The sequence below is a fragment of the Stegodyphus dumicola genome, chromosome 4 (assembly GCF_044657685.1).
Source record: "Stegodyphus dumicola isolate Sdum_Otavi_A_Nest chromosome 4, ASM4465768v1".
In the NCBI taxonomy this organism is placed as follows: Eukaryota; Metazoa; Arthropoda; class Arachnida; order Araneae; family Eresidae; genus Stegodyphus; species Stegodyphus dumicola.
This window is the reverse complement of record NC_140771.1, coordinates 34,465,611-34,479,753: the sequence shown is the minus strand read 5'-3', so window position 1 is coordinate 34,479,753 and position 14,143 is coordinate 34,465,611. Positions and strand designations below refer to the sequence as shown.

Genomic DNA, 14,143 nt, shown 5'->3' with positions numbered 1-14,143 from the left:
GGAACTGGTTGCTCCTTGCTCGGGATTCAAACTCCGGATCGAATTTCCAAAAAAACGTGTTAGCGAATTTACCGCTCAGCAGCTGTCGGGAGGCCGTCTTTACCACCCACTACTCTTGCTACATTACTAAATAATAAAAAAAGTATTTATGTATTATCCCGACGACCTGAAAATTGGTAGAGATCCAGCCAAACTTCCGCCTGTCATACCTGCAGAATTCTTAACCAACTGGCGCCCTTTTATTGAACAATCAATACTGAACCACCTTCGTTTTTGCTCTTTGGGAAAAGGTTTTATAGTCAGTTTGTATCGTATTGTTAACACTCCGATTTTACCAGAAGTTAGAACCTATGAGCGCAAACTTCCCGCAGGTAATTGTTCCAATCTACTATTGTTTTATCGTCCATATTTGTCTGACCATATCGTGTCTATTAAGACACTTTTTTAATGGTAGATAAATCAAAACTTTGAAAATAATCCGCTGCTTGCTATTATGTGGAAGGCAAATCTCAAATTTAAAAAAAATTCTAAATGCAAGGAAAAATACAGCAGTAGCAGTTAGTTTACATAGCTATTCATTAAAAACAAAACATGTCTTCACGAGGATCAACTAGAGTTATATCAAACGAAAGTACAGATGTAATGAATGTTATTACATCACGCTTACCCATAACTGGTTCTAAATCTCACTTCTTGGCGAGTTTCATGGTCGACGGGATAGTATGCATGCACCAATAAAAGAATTTTATAAGAAACAAAAATGTTTACGAAACACAGCAAAAGTCTATATGGTAATGTTTCATTTTTTCAGCCAGTGGATACTGCTTATAAATAAATGATTACATTTAAAATGTACTTCTGTGGCCGAGTATATATTTGAAAACATGACAAAAAAATTGCAATTAAAAAACTTGGTAAAACTGGAGATTCGGATAATCAAAAAGTTCCGGTATTGGATAAATTTACAGAATAATTCTGCAGTCAGAATACACTAATTTTGTGTGAAGATGCTTCATTTCTGAATTTCAAGAATAATCACAACTTATTGACTTTCGGCTAAATATCTGTATAGTAAATAGTGAAAATGCTAAACACTCTAGTTAGTAATTAAGCATTAAGAAAATGGTATGGTACACATTGCACTTAAATAAATGTAGTCGAAACTGCTATTAGCCCGGACAACAAATTCTTTCAACACTTCGCCGAATGTAACGTTCGGAGAAATTTTTGTTTTAGAAAATTCTAAGTAGTTAAGATCCAAGATCTTTGTTCTTTTTGATAGGTATACCTTAGCGAAACGTAGCGATGAACAAAACTTCATTCCTTACGTCATAAAAATCTGCGAATAAGGCATGTTTGTGCTTGGAGTTTAAAGTAATTCTGTAAGAATATATTTGTAGGTAAATTTGCTTGTTTCGCTTCGGGTTCGTAAGATGTAGTACTAATTTTATTAGTTGCACGATACTGGAATCTTAGAAATCATGGTCGAAAGTGATTCTATTTTACCCTTTTTAATAAAATAATAGTGAAGTTTATAATGATATGCATGGAAATGCGACGTTTACATTTTAAAACATTACTATTTTCGCAGTATTTGGATCAGTATCTCTGCAAATAAGCTAGCTACATGAGGGATTTTCGTAGTGTTAATGTGTATCACAAAACATGAATTAGTTTCTCTTGGAAAATTCTCCGTGAAGGCATCCTTTCTTTATCTTCTCTTCACCGAATTAAAAGCAACCTACCAATCTAATCATCTGCAAAATAAACAGCATGAATAACATCTTTAAAAGCTTCTGTGAGCGGAAATGTCAAGACCTGAACATAGGTTCCCCCCCCAAATGAATAGGAAATTATGTCTTTAAAGTGCTTTCTGTAATTGTACCCTAAGGAACTGCTTAATATAAAATTAATGTCAAGGTATTAGACAGTACTCAGTGTAAGTGAATGTGGATTTTATTAAGGCTAATGCGTTTTATTTTCTTCAATTCCTGTGAATCTTAAGTGGTGTATCTAAGATGCTGCAAGTGAATTTTCGTAGAATTCTTTAAAGCTAATCAACGACACAGATATATCAATAATAAATAAATATGTGTATATCAATAATAAGATAAATTGGAATACAAGTTTAAGCAGGGAATTTTCAACGACAGAAGTTTGACTTAACTGATTTGTTTAATTCACATAAATTCAATCATAGGTTGATTTTGGCTTACAGAAAATTTTAAATTCGAAGGTTAAAAAAAACAAGAGTCTTTATTAAAGAACAAACAGAAAATTGCTATTGGGAGAAAATTCTCTCTTGAAATGCATAGTTTGGCTATAAATTAGTATGAAGTGGTGGTTGTATTTTGGTGAATTTTAAATTGAGATCTGAGCATTTCTCAATCACCGAAAATTCTCCTGTGTTCAGACACCAAACGGATAACGTACCGAGCCAAAAGCTACGAGCAAGGAGTAGTTTCAAAATCAGTGCATTTTATACATATTCAGAAGTATTTTGTATTAAATGATACAAAAATGTACAAATTTCAGAATTCTTTCCTTTTGCCAGTTACATGCATACTTTGCACGTATTCATGGGTGCAGTAAAAGGTGCAAAGTTTCTACTAGTTGGTTAAGAGTTGTTTATGCAAATGATATTTTAACAGAAATAAAATCCTGGAATATCCGCAAAAACGCTTGGAAAACAAAGAAGTATAGAGTCTCTGCGGAGAATCTAGAATTCCGGAGTTCTTCATAAAAGAGTGTGTCTACGAAATCTACATTCTCTGCAATCTCTCCAATTGTGGAAATAAATGATTAAGAAAGAAATATACAAAACAAAGACAATTAAATGTACATTTAAAGCATTTAAATGAAAACTAAATTGTCTATTCATACATTTGTACCCACAATGAATTATATAGTACTAAAACTCAGGTTTGACAATCCGAAAAACATTGATATTCTAAGAAGAAAGCTTCCAATTAAATGAATTCTGTTGTTCAAAATCAAGAAAACAAGTTTTTCCAATTTCAAATAAAACTGGAAAGTGTGGTAAAATGCAGTAGCTTGATTTCAAATCATAAGCGTACCAGTATATATAGCTGGAGCTATGACAGCCGTAGTTATGTAAAATGCAATCATCTGTTACTTCGCTGTTATGTAGTTCGCACGAATTAGTAATTATTAGTTTTTGTTAAAAAATTATGTTAAGATTTAATATTAAAATATATTAACCTTCCGAGACCGAACGAAATCTCAAATTAGTCGATTGCAAACAGCAATCGTATATTCAAGCTGTTGCGAAGCTCAATGTAATGAATGCCTCCATGTAATAAATTTATAGAAAATCTCAAGAAAGAAGATATATATCAAGAGGACCTTGGGGCAAGGCTGTCAGAAATCCATGATGCCCAATGAAGTTCGCTATTTGGCACTTTTAGCCAAGCACCGGATAATTGCTACAACATACAGCTCTCTTGTAATCTTATTTATACTACTAGAACTTGAATTTAAGTGTTATTGTTTTCCGATAGCTTCACGAGACGGCTTTTTCCTCAAAACAAACTGCCATCACCCTGGTTACATTTGGCGGAATGCCCAAGACAGTCAGTAACCCATGTTCTCGCGTCTAGATTAAGCTTGAATATGTGACGGAGAAAGGGGATTCCTAGCCTCGTGGGGCTCCAGGGAGCTTTTCCTGTAGTTAAAAGAGGGCGTGGAACACATGCCTGTTTACCTCTGTTAGACAACAGGCATTCCAATCCTCCGTAACCTACCCTACCTACCTGTGAGAAGCAGAAATTCAACTTAAACACTAATTTATACCGTTCTTTCATTTGAAGAAATTAATCTCGATACCGTTTTCCATAAACGAAAAAAAAAAGACTAGTATGGCGGCGCATGTGCCATGATCTATGCAAAAACGTTGGTTGGTCTCACAGCATTACATGCGTTGGTAGAGTGTGAAAGAAAAATCAGAAGATAGAAACAAAATATCTTAGATACTTATATGAGCTTTTTCAGAAGCGCAGTTCTTTCTTTATGGACAACAATGCTTAGGCTCAAATGATGGAAATTATCTTCAATTTAAAGATATTCGGCTAATTGTTTGGTTACCCAGATCTTTTGGCCTGAACTAGAATGAACATGTCTAGGATACACTTAAGAAAACAATAGCAATTCACTAAATACTTCAGAGAATGAAACAGAAGCCGAGAACTACTTTGATGTAGGAATAGGTGCGGTTGCCTCAGAGATTCATCAACTGTCTCGTTAGCACTATATCTAGTTATGCCAAATACGTTTTAAAATTAGATGCGACCATTCCCCTCAACTTCATTTCAGGTTTCAGTTTGCGTATCAGTTTTGAACATTCTTACCCTCAAAGATGCTAATTACATAGTATAAATTACCGTCCTATATTATTTTGTATCTATTCCAAATTTCTTTCCTTCTTCCCAATATTTGTAACAAAATCGGAAAAATCAGTTTCTTCTATTAAGTTTGAACACGAATGTGCAACAAAATATGCAAGTACATAATTTAGCAGTATCGGGTAATTTAAAAAAATATCAATACTTATCGATTTGTACATAGGCACTAGGAATTAAATTTACAAGCAGAGTGATTGTTATGGATTATAAAATATCTTGCTGAAAATTTAGTTGTTCATTAACATGACAAAAGAATGCATTTAAGATAAACACGATAAATACATCAGCTTACTTCGACTGTGCACCTGAGGAAGCAGCCACCACAGCAACTGGTTCCACAACTTTAACCGTCTGTTCATTATTCTGGAAAATTAAATCGATCGATATAAACTAAAAACATTACTGGATGATTTCAATAAATGTAGTTCTTGGTCAAGATTTGTTAAAGAGCAAAATATACATTTTTAAATGGCTTACAATTTTGGATATTTTACAATAAATTCTGGTCCTTGCCAGAGGTTGAATATGTTAAAATCGCTGTACGCTGTTATTTACCTGGGTTGGGTAATGGCTAGCCATGTTTTAATGTTTTTCGCTACACATGATACAAATACAATTCAGTTTTCTCTTAGAGAGCTCTTCCATAACGGCATTTCTCCGTTTAGGCAGATAACCCTTTCATGCTCTGAAGTACTCAACTAATTTTTGTATGTATACATATGACCCTAATGCAAATTGACTCTAATGATACTTTTAAACTCGTTTAAAAACCTTTTTGCACTCAAATATTGCGTAAAATAATAGAATATTTTAACAAAGAGATTGTGAACGTTACAAGCTTAAAACTAGTTATAAGAGAACATATCAAAATTCAGAAAAGACAATAGCAGAAACTCCAATTCACCCGCACTACTCAATGGATCGCTGAGTAAGAGATCCAGTAATATTTTAATTTAAAGATCTATTTTTTCCACTTAAAAAGGAAAAGGCAGTTTACTTGGAATATTTAAGAATTACTGTTTCGATAACAGTATTTTTCACCAAAATTTAGAAACACCAATTTTTTTTTTAAACAGCTTAGCTTTGGATGATATATTTTTATCATAATTTTATAGTATTTGTTCATTAATGCATCCGATACTGAATGCAATTAATTGCGTACTCATATATCTACATATTGTAAATCTTTTACATTTTTCGTTTATTCGCTTAAGATTTATTAACTTTATGGAACATTTTTGGCTTCCGGAAATAAGATTAGTTTAAATATTTGAAGGAAATACAAAAGTTCAAGGCCTACAGATTAAAAAACAAATACGCATTCTTTGACCCAGCTTCAAATGTTAATTTATGTTAATTCTTCTGTTAATACAAATTTTATATCATTAATTATTCAGTAGCCTATATAATTTGTTAAACATTATTTCATTGAGCTTATTTTTGTCGAGGATCTATCTTAAAATTGAGATGCATAGATTTAGTTCTTTTCTATAACTGAATTCAGACGGATTTGAATTATTTGGTCAATGACAAAAACACGAGGGCTATGTTTGTGAAGGACTTTCAAATAGAAAACTGGCTCGTATTTACAATTACAGGCTCACCAGCAGCCAACTGGTTAAGATCATTGAGCACCGAGCTCATATCAATGCGAATGAGTGAATTGTATGAAAGATTTCATGATATTCCCCTTGTGTAACGTAAATACGAGTCAATTTCTCTTTGGAAGTTCTCTCCGAAGGTATTCTTTACCTCAGACACTGTGTGCTTTTCCATGACCCAGAAATTTAATATATATTCACATTACATATGAGGAAAGATCACGGAAATTCCCATGCTGCCAGCCGCCTGTCCACCAGGATTTAAACCAGAGTGGAATAACCACTGTTCAGCAGTATTACAGTTCTTCCGTTGATGGTCCTAACTCCTTTAGTAATAAAATATAAATTCATGAAAAGTATTATCTACTGCAAGGAAAGACAGAAGGGAAGAGTTTTAGTGAACACACTATAATAGTCTTAGAAATATTGCTTCAAGAAACGGCAGTTTTTGTTTAAAAACCAACAGCAAACTACGTTCATGAACTTTATTTTATTCAAAATAAAAACTTCGACAAAATTTGCAAGAAAACGAATTTCTGCTTACAGTATCTCGGACAATATCAGTATTTCCTCAGGCTGTTCAATGCGGAGCTAAACAGATCTCTTCCACAAATCCGATCATACCAAAAAAGAGACTAACAAAAATATACTTTTTGCAAACTTTACATATTTCCTTCTGATATTTAAAACGAAAGGCAGAACAATAATTTTTCATAAACTTCTGTATAAAACTATTTGCTTTGAGAGTGTGCTTCGAATTCAGCAAAGTCCAAAGAGGTTTCTACTTGCCTTTGCGATGCACTTTTTTGAAGGAAAATGGTGTGAATTTACGTTACATCTGTGTATGTTTGCCGGTATATATATGGGTGTAAACACACACATATATAGTTTGTGCAGTATATGTGGTTTACTTGTTTGGTACAGAAATAGGCTATGGCCAAATTTGACTTGAACCTTACATTTCGGTTTTTCAAGCCGAATCGGCTACTATCATATTTGCTCTTAAATGGATTGATGAAAACCCGATTAAAAACATATATATATACTCATTATCTGGTTTGGAAGCATTAGCAGACGTTGATAAGACTAATATTTTGGTTTCGTATATAAAAGATCCCTTCATAAAAGTTGAGCAAATACATTGAAATGAAAATGAACTGGGTGAGAGCACATATTGGCGTTATAGGTAATGAGAGGGCCGAATGCGTGCCAAAGAGGCTGCTGTGAGTAATGCCGGGGATGCATTCGATATTCGGGCATAAAAAATAATTGTTTTTGGTAAAATCACGGATTTCTATTATGATAGCTGGAAAGAGAAATGGAACCTTTCGGGAAAAAGGAAAGATTTATTGAACTTTGAAGTTTCTAAAAATATGAGAATATGTAATTTTGATTACAATCAAAAAATTACTGGACACGGGCGCTTCCCGGCGTAACTGAAAAGATTTAATTTGCAAACTAATAGACTTTGTAGTGCTGAAGGCAATGTATGACAGTTCGTCGAAGACTGGTTATTGCTACATGTTAGGGAAAAACATGTTAACATAAAAAGGAATTCTACTGCCGCAATAAAGAGTTTAGATTTGCAAAGGATTTGATGAACTTTATAAATGGCAATAAACAATACGGGGAACAATATTGATTTGATGTTTTTAACTGCATTTCTGTTTTAATCCATGTTTCAATCTTTTGTTTAATCTTTTAACTGTATTTTTGTGTCTCTGGATATGAACATATATACATACATGCATTTCTGAATCCGGTCCTAGTAACAAGAGCGTACATAAAATGCTTTTGCTTTGGACATATAATCTAACATAGTAATCTGTTAAGCTTTGAAGCATATTGAAAACTTTAGAGATTTCATTTCAAAATTATTCTCTTCAGTATATTAATAGTTACGAAGAAAAATTCTCTACATGCACGTGTTTTTAATAAAATAAGCATTTCCTAATTTTTTGTTTTGATACTCATTCCATGCAAATTTAGGTCTGTTTACCATGACCACTATGACAGTTTTTACTGTGTATTCGAAACCCTTATGACATAACTATACAGAGCCGTGTCTATCTCTTCACATAAGGCAAAGAGGTAAATTCGCGTCTCTATGTAGTATTAAATTATTTAGTCTAACAGTACATTTTCATGTTCCTCAAGTTTAGTCATTTTTAGTCATCATTTTTAGTCATGTTTCTTAAGTCTTACATTAAACCATGCTCTAACTGTTAATATTTTTAATCATGCCTTTATATATTCAGAAAAATGATTCAAAAAATGATTTAGTTTTAAAGCAAAAAAAATCTCAAAATGTATTTTGATAAATAGTAAATACCAGTAAAATATCATAAATAATAATGTAATTAAGTGTAAAAGATATTAACACTAATGTGTTCAAGCATTGTTTTTCAGTTTAATTTTTCTGGCTGTTATCAAAGTCAATAATTGTTTCAGTCTATTTAGTATCTTATTTCCTATTCCATAGATAAAATAGCCACCTGTGAAACTTTCTTACATAATTTTTTTTTATCATTTAAATTTGATGAAGCTTTTACATTCCATTAGAGGTAGTAACAAGCAATGTTAATCTTCTTAACATAGACTTTCAAATTTGGTGTTATTGAATGAAATTCTTTTCGTGAATTCTCTTTAAAAGATTTAAACTTTTAGATGTTTACTGCTCAGATATTTTCAAAACGAAAAATGAAAGTGATAATTCCTCTATTGTATATATTTTCTTGTTTAATTTTTGCGAGGGCTTTTTGCTAAAAGAAAAAAGATGAGTACATAAATAAGAGTGCATTAACACGGAGTACATTAATAAAAATTTATACTTATATAATATAGGTAAAAACTCGGAAATACGAATGCAGTAAGCCCATTCATCAGAATTTGCACTCATAGTACCAGTATAATGAAGTTTAATGTAGAACTACAATTTTTGACCGCGAAGTTTTGACTGCTTCCTCTTGCTTTAAATTTAATGCAGGCCACATACATAAAATTTTAATTAAATTTTTTCAAGACACTAAGTTTCCTCCAATTTCAATACTTTATCGTTTGATAGCTATAAAAATTCGATTCATTAATATAACTGTTAAGTAATAACGGTGATTTGAAAAATATATAAAATACGAAATGTTGAGTTTCCCGTCATAATTTCAATATTAAATAGTTTTAAATCGTTAATTAAACAAGTTTACGATATGGTTTGTTTCATTGATTGAACAAAAAAGGCGAGAACAATCTAGTTTAGGAAGACCTTCGGGGATGACTTTCTAATGGGAATTGGCTCGTATCTACGTTACACATGAGCAAAAAGAAGAAAGCGTTCATGGAGCCTACAGTTCACCAGGATTTGAGCTATTACCGAACTACTGAACAAAATGCTATCTAAATGAATAAAATGTTCAGTGAGTTTTTCACTCGAGCACTAGTGGGCCAACAATTTAATGACGATCATTCCCTAAGAACGTTACCGTGCATTACCAAGGTTTTTAACTTAGTTTCTATTTTCATAAAAGCGCTATTTATATAAACTTATTTGTTATTGTAGTTAGTTTTAAAACATAATGCTCATTTACAACTGTAATTACCAGTCACCTCACAATTTCAATGATTTATAATTTTTCAGCAATAAAAATTACAATTTTGAATTTTTCTGCTTATTGCTTTGGTAATCAGAAAATCATTTTATTATTTCATTATAAACAGTAAAACCACTCAGAAATGTCACGGTTTACCTTCAATTTACTTTCCATTTATAATAGGAAATGAAATTAAGGGCGGATTCTTTTAATCCGTTTAGAAACTAGCTTTCCCAGGAATAACTTCACGTAAAAACAATCTGCACAGCTGAAGAAAATTAAATGGAGTGAAACAGGAAAATATACATTATAACAAACAGGAACTATATATTTAACCAAAGTCGAATTTACACTAGAAATTGAGCAAATTATTTCATTTTCACACATTCGTACCTAATATCCTGAAGCTATTTTAATAAATGTAAGTGTATTAGCTCAGCTGAAACAAATTTAAGAGAACACCTAGAGAAGTCTCGTTAAGGTGCCACAAATGCCCTAAGAGTTAAATAAGGATGTAGGGAAAGAGAAGGGAACTACTAATGTCGGCAATATGGTGTTTACTAGGCAAAGCTGCGTTTTGGTTTTTGAAAGAAGCATTAAGAATGTAATATTTTAAAATTAAAAGTAGGGTAAATAAAACTTTGGTACATTACATAGAATATTTTAAATCGGCGCTTCTTAATGGTTTCATTGCTGAAAGCTGACAGTTCTAATTTCTTTAAAAATGAATTTCAAAATTGTTTTGCCAAATTTGGCACTTCCCGTAATTGTTCACCTGACGCAAGGGCCTCGTCCTTGGCCCGGCTCCATAAATATATGTTAGCTGCACTCCATTCTATAGATAAATGATAAAAGTGTATAATTTCATTTATTCTAGTAACAAACTATATCATATTCTAATAAGTCTCGGTTAAGTTATTCCGAAGTGACACGTACTTAATATTTCACACATACTAAAATTGCGTAATGCATTGACAAAAACGATAAGAAATGCCTATAATTCTACTTAAATGGGTACTTGGGAATTACTCCGTTGACCAAGAAACTCGCCAAGCAGCGCGATTTAGCGGCAGTTAAGGATAACACATTCATTTGATGCAACCCCAATTGATTTCTTGATAAGCCAGCTTTCGTTTTCATGAGCATAAATGAACTATTATTGCATTAAGAAACAAAAATTAGAGACCTGTCTTCTGCAAAACAGCAAGCAATGGGCTTTCAAAATTATAGCGGTCTGAACACGATCTGGTCACACTAATATGGCTGACGAAAGAGTAATAGTTTATTTGCGGAAAGTTTGTACTCGTAGCATTTTAAACCAATGTTCAGGTAAAATCGTAAGGTCTAACAAAATAATCGAAATCAATTGAAGCCTTTTTACGAAGCGCAAAATACGAATTAGTTCGAAAACTCAGTGGTTATCAGATAAAGAGATACCAGTTTTGTTCAAACTTCATAAGAAACGATTGGAGCAACTTTGGCGGAATCTCTGCCAACTTTCGTTGTTCGATAGTAGCTATTTTTCACGATCGGCAGGTTAATATGTAAGCATCCTTAGAACATCAGTTCACATGTACAGCAACCTAACACCTAAACTGACGAGGTCTTTCATTTATCTCACTAAACTTTCGCATCATTTTTCGATATTTTAGCCCAGAATATTTGAATAGTTCAAAAAGCATTTCCTTCTCATTATCATATAAGAGCTTTTTATTTTCAGAATTCTAGCAAATGCTTCGCATTTCTTCTGTTATCTAGAGATTCAGAAAACATACGTTCACACATTTCTGAATCTAGTCCCTGTAACAGAACAATATCCAGAAATGTATATCTGCACGGGTTATGTATGTGGGTGTGTATACACATACATATATACATGCATAAATAACTTTGTGAATCCGTTCCCGATAACAGAAGAGTACCAAGTGCTTTATATGGGACATTCTTTTGATACAAATAAATATTAAAACGACATTCAGTTTTTATTTTTCATTAAAATTACTATACACCTTAATGCAATACGAAAATCTCATACTAACACTACTTCATAAAACTAGCTTTTGATATCTAAATGAAACAACTGTTTAAAGCCGAAATATTTAAATCAAAATGATACATAAAATATATTATACAGCAAAACTTGCTAATATCCAGGGGCCACTTCTCATTCGAATATTCAAACGATCCGGATAACCGAGTGTCTCCTGTAACCAAAAATCAGTACACTTTTGTAGACGACGCAATAATAATGATAACTTAAAAAATTTTCCTTTTGCTTATATTTCGGTTTCATAATAATAGAGAGTCCACCTTTTATTTAAGAAAGTTTTAATTTAGTAGAGCCAATTAAAATACGTTAACATGAAAGATATGTTCTTCATGGCATGAAATGGCATTTCTTTTGGGCTACTTCAAAGTGTAGAGAAAGAAAGCAAATAAACAAGCCTTTTAAAAAATATATAAAGGACTACTCTTCATATCTTTCGTTCTAAGTAATACATAAAATCACAGCTCGAATGCCTCAGTAATGAACGAAGCAGGATTGGAACAAAATTTTGCTCTAAATAAATTTATCAAATTAGTTTTTTTGGAGGGATTATATATAATAATGCATGTTGTTTGAACTTACTTGCAGGAGCGACGGATTTCCAGCTTCGGCATTTTTGTTGCGAATTTCTTCTCCAGTTCTTGATATAAAGGTTCCACCCTTCATTACTTTATCAGGATACTGGGAGCATTGTTTGCTGCATTTAAAGTTGGAATTTAATTTTTGTCGTCTACAGAAAGGTTTTATTTTTTCTCGGCATGCCATTCTCATGTAGGAGGTACCAACTGTTAAAAAAAAAAAAGAAAAAATTATACACTCCTTGCCTACACATTATACACTCGGTATGAAGCTTAGTCTTAAAAAGTGGTTTGTATTCCCATAATACCATTTGGGCTAATCGTTGGAATATGGTAACAGGTAGTTTGACGACATTTTGGTAAGGCGATAAAGGTTACTAGCTAGGACTTTAGTAGCAATGTACATGGATAAAGTAAAGAGTGTGCGCAATGCCATTTTTGTGCAATTCTGGGATGTTTTTTTAAGTGAAAATGGGTGGACGTGTACATGGATGATACCGTGTATGTGCAATTCTTAAAAACGCGGCAAGCAGTGGGCGACTCTGCACTTTGTCCGCACCTAATCTTCGTCATGATTAAGCACTTTTGTTCCATAAAAGTTCTAGCATAAGTGTAATTCGGCTATCAAATTGTTGGAAAAAAATGTTGAGTAAAAAAAATATAAACATGCCTTTACTTCGTGAAAACAAAATGGCGTCCAAACAAATACTAGCAGGTTGCTGTAGCAGGGTTGGTCGCCATATTTTCGCCAAAAAATCGCCAAGTTATCATAATCCAAAGATTAACCACCATTTGTTGTATTAAAATAGGGCAGTTATTCATAAAATCCGTGTTTCATAATGTGACAACAAGAGATTAAATAATTTACTTACAAGTCATGAAAACAGAAAGAACTCTTTTACCTTTTTTTTTTACCGCTATTGATGTTTAAACTGAAATATGCAAAATGTTTTGATAGTGCTGTTTCACAGATTTATTTAAAATTAGTTTTTTGTTATATATAGGAATTTGTGTATACAGTAGAATTTCATATGTCATTTAAGCCCTCCTCTTTTAGCGAGTGAAATAAGTATCAACTGTAGTAGAACTGAGAATTAATTGCTTTACTTTTTGACATGGGTTGCGTAATTTTCTAAATTTTGTTACTTTTTATCCCTCTATATATTTTCAGCTATCTGTCTATGGAGAGGGATCCTTTCGTGTCCACTGGTTATAATACGTAGCATCTGCAGCACACGCCGTTCAGTGTGACAGTGGTTAATGCTTGCATTCGGATACTGTTATCGAATTGCCTAGGACTCACCCGTTTGTATACTAAAACGTGGGAAATACTTCGTTTATTGTAATCAGAAATTCAATTAATATGATATTACAGAATAAATTTTTAACGGAGGCAAAATCGCTAAATAAGATCAAAATAGCAAATGACAAAAAATAATTTTCAGCGAAGGCAAACTCAAATAAATTTTAGCTAAATATGTTAAAAATAGTTCCCAAAAAGAGAAACAAATTCCTACACTTTTCTATTTGAATAATATTACACGATTTTGTATTAAGCAGCTATATTTTCTGTAGTATAATTCATTTGCAGTTATTTATCAGAAAGCATATTTAAATAAATTACTTAAATCGTAGCAACAAAACTTCTTTGAAGACAAGTGAAAAAGCTTATTCAAGATAAAATAGTTTATAAATAACTTATATTTACCTAGAAGGAAATATATACACTATGTAGTTTTATAAGAATTGCAAGAAGGCTACTTGCCAATTGTACACTATATGCATGTACTGGAATAAGTTTGAATGATCAGAGTTTAACTTAACGGAAATGGTATCTTCTTCAGTTTCATGTAGATTGTTCGACCTTATTTTGCGAATTCCCTTGCGGCATTATTATGCACCTATATGATTT

At 32.4% G+C, this 14,143-nt stretch overlaps 1 protein-coding gene across 1 annotated transcript in view; it reads right to left on the bottom strand.

Annotated features, from left to right (window-relative positions):
• LOC118183089 (aurora kinase C-like) overlaps window positions 1-13,928 on the bottom strand; it is a 38,874-nt gene extending 24,946 nt beyond the window's left edge. Inside the window, exons 1-3 of the mRNA XM_085814718.1 lie at window positions 13,856-13,928; window positions 12,236-12,438; window positions 4,714-4,784 (exon numbers count right to left, since the gene is read on the bottom strand). Coding sequence (XP_085670844.1) covers window positions 4,714-4,784; window positions 12,236-12,424 — 260 coding nt within the window. The 5' untranslated portion in view covers window positions 12,425-12,438; window positions 13,856-13,928. The remainder of the gene's footprint in view (window positions 1-4,713; window positions 4,785-12,235; window positions 12,439-13,855) is intronic.
• Between the last annotated feature and the right edge of the window lie 215 nt (window positions 13,929-14,143).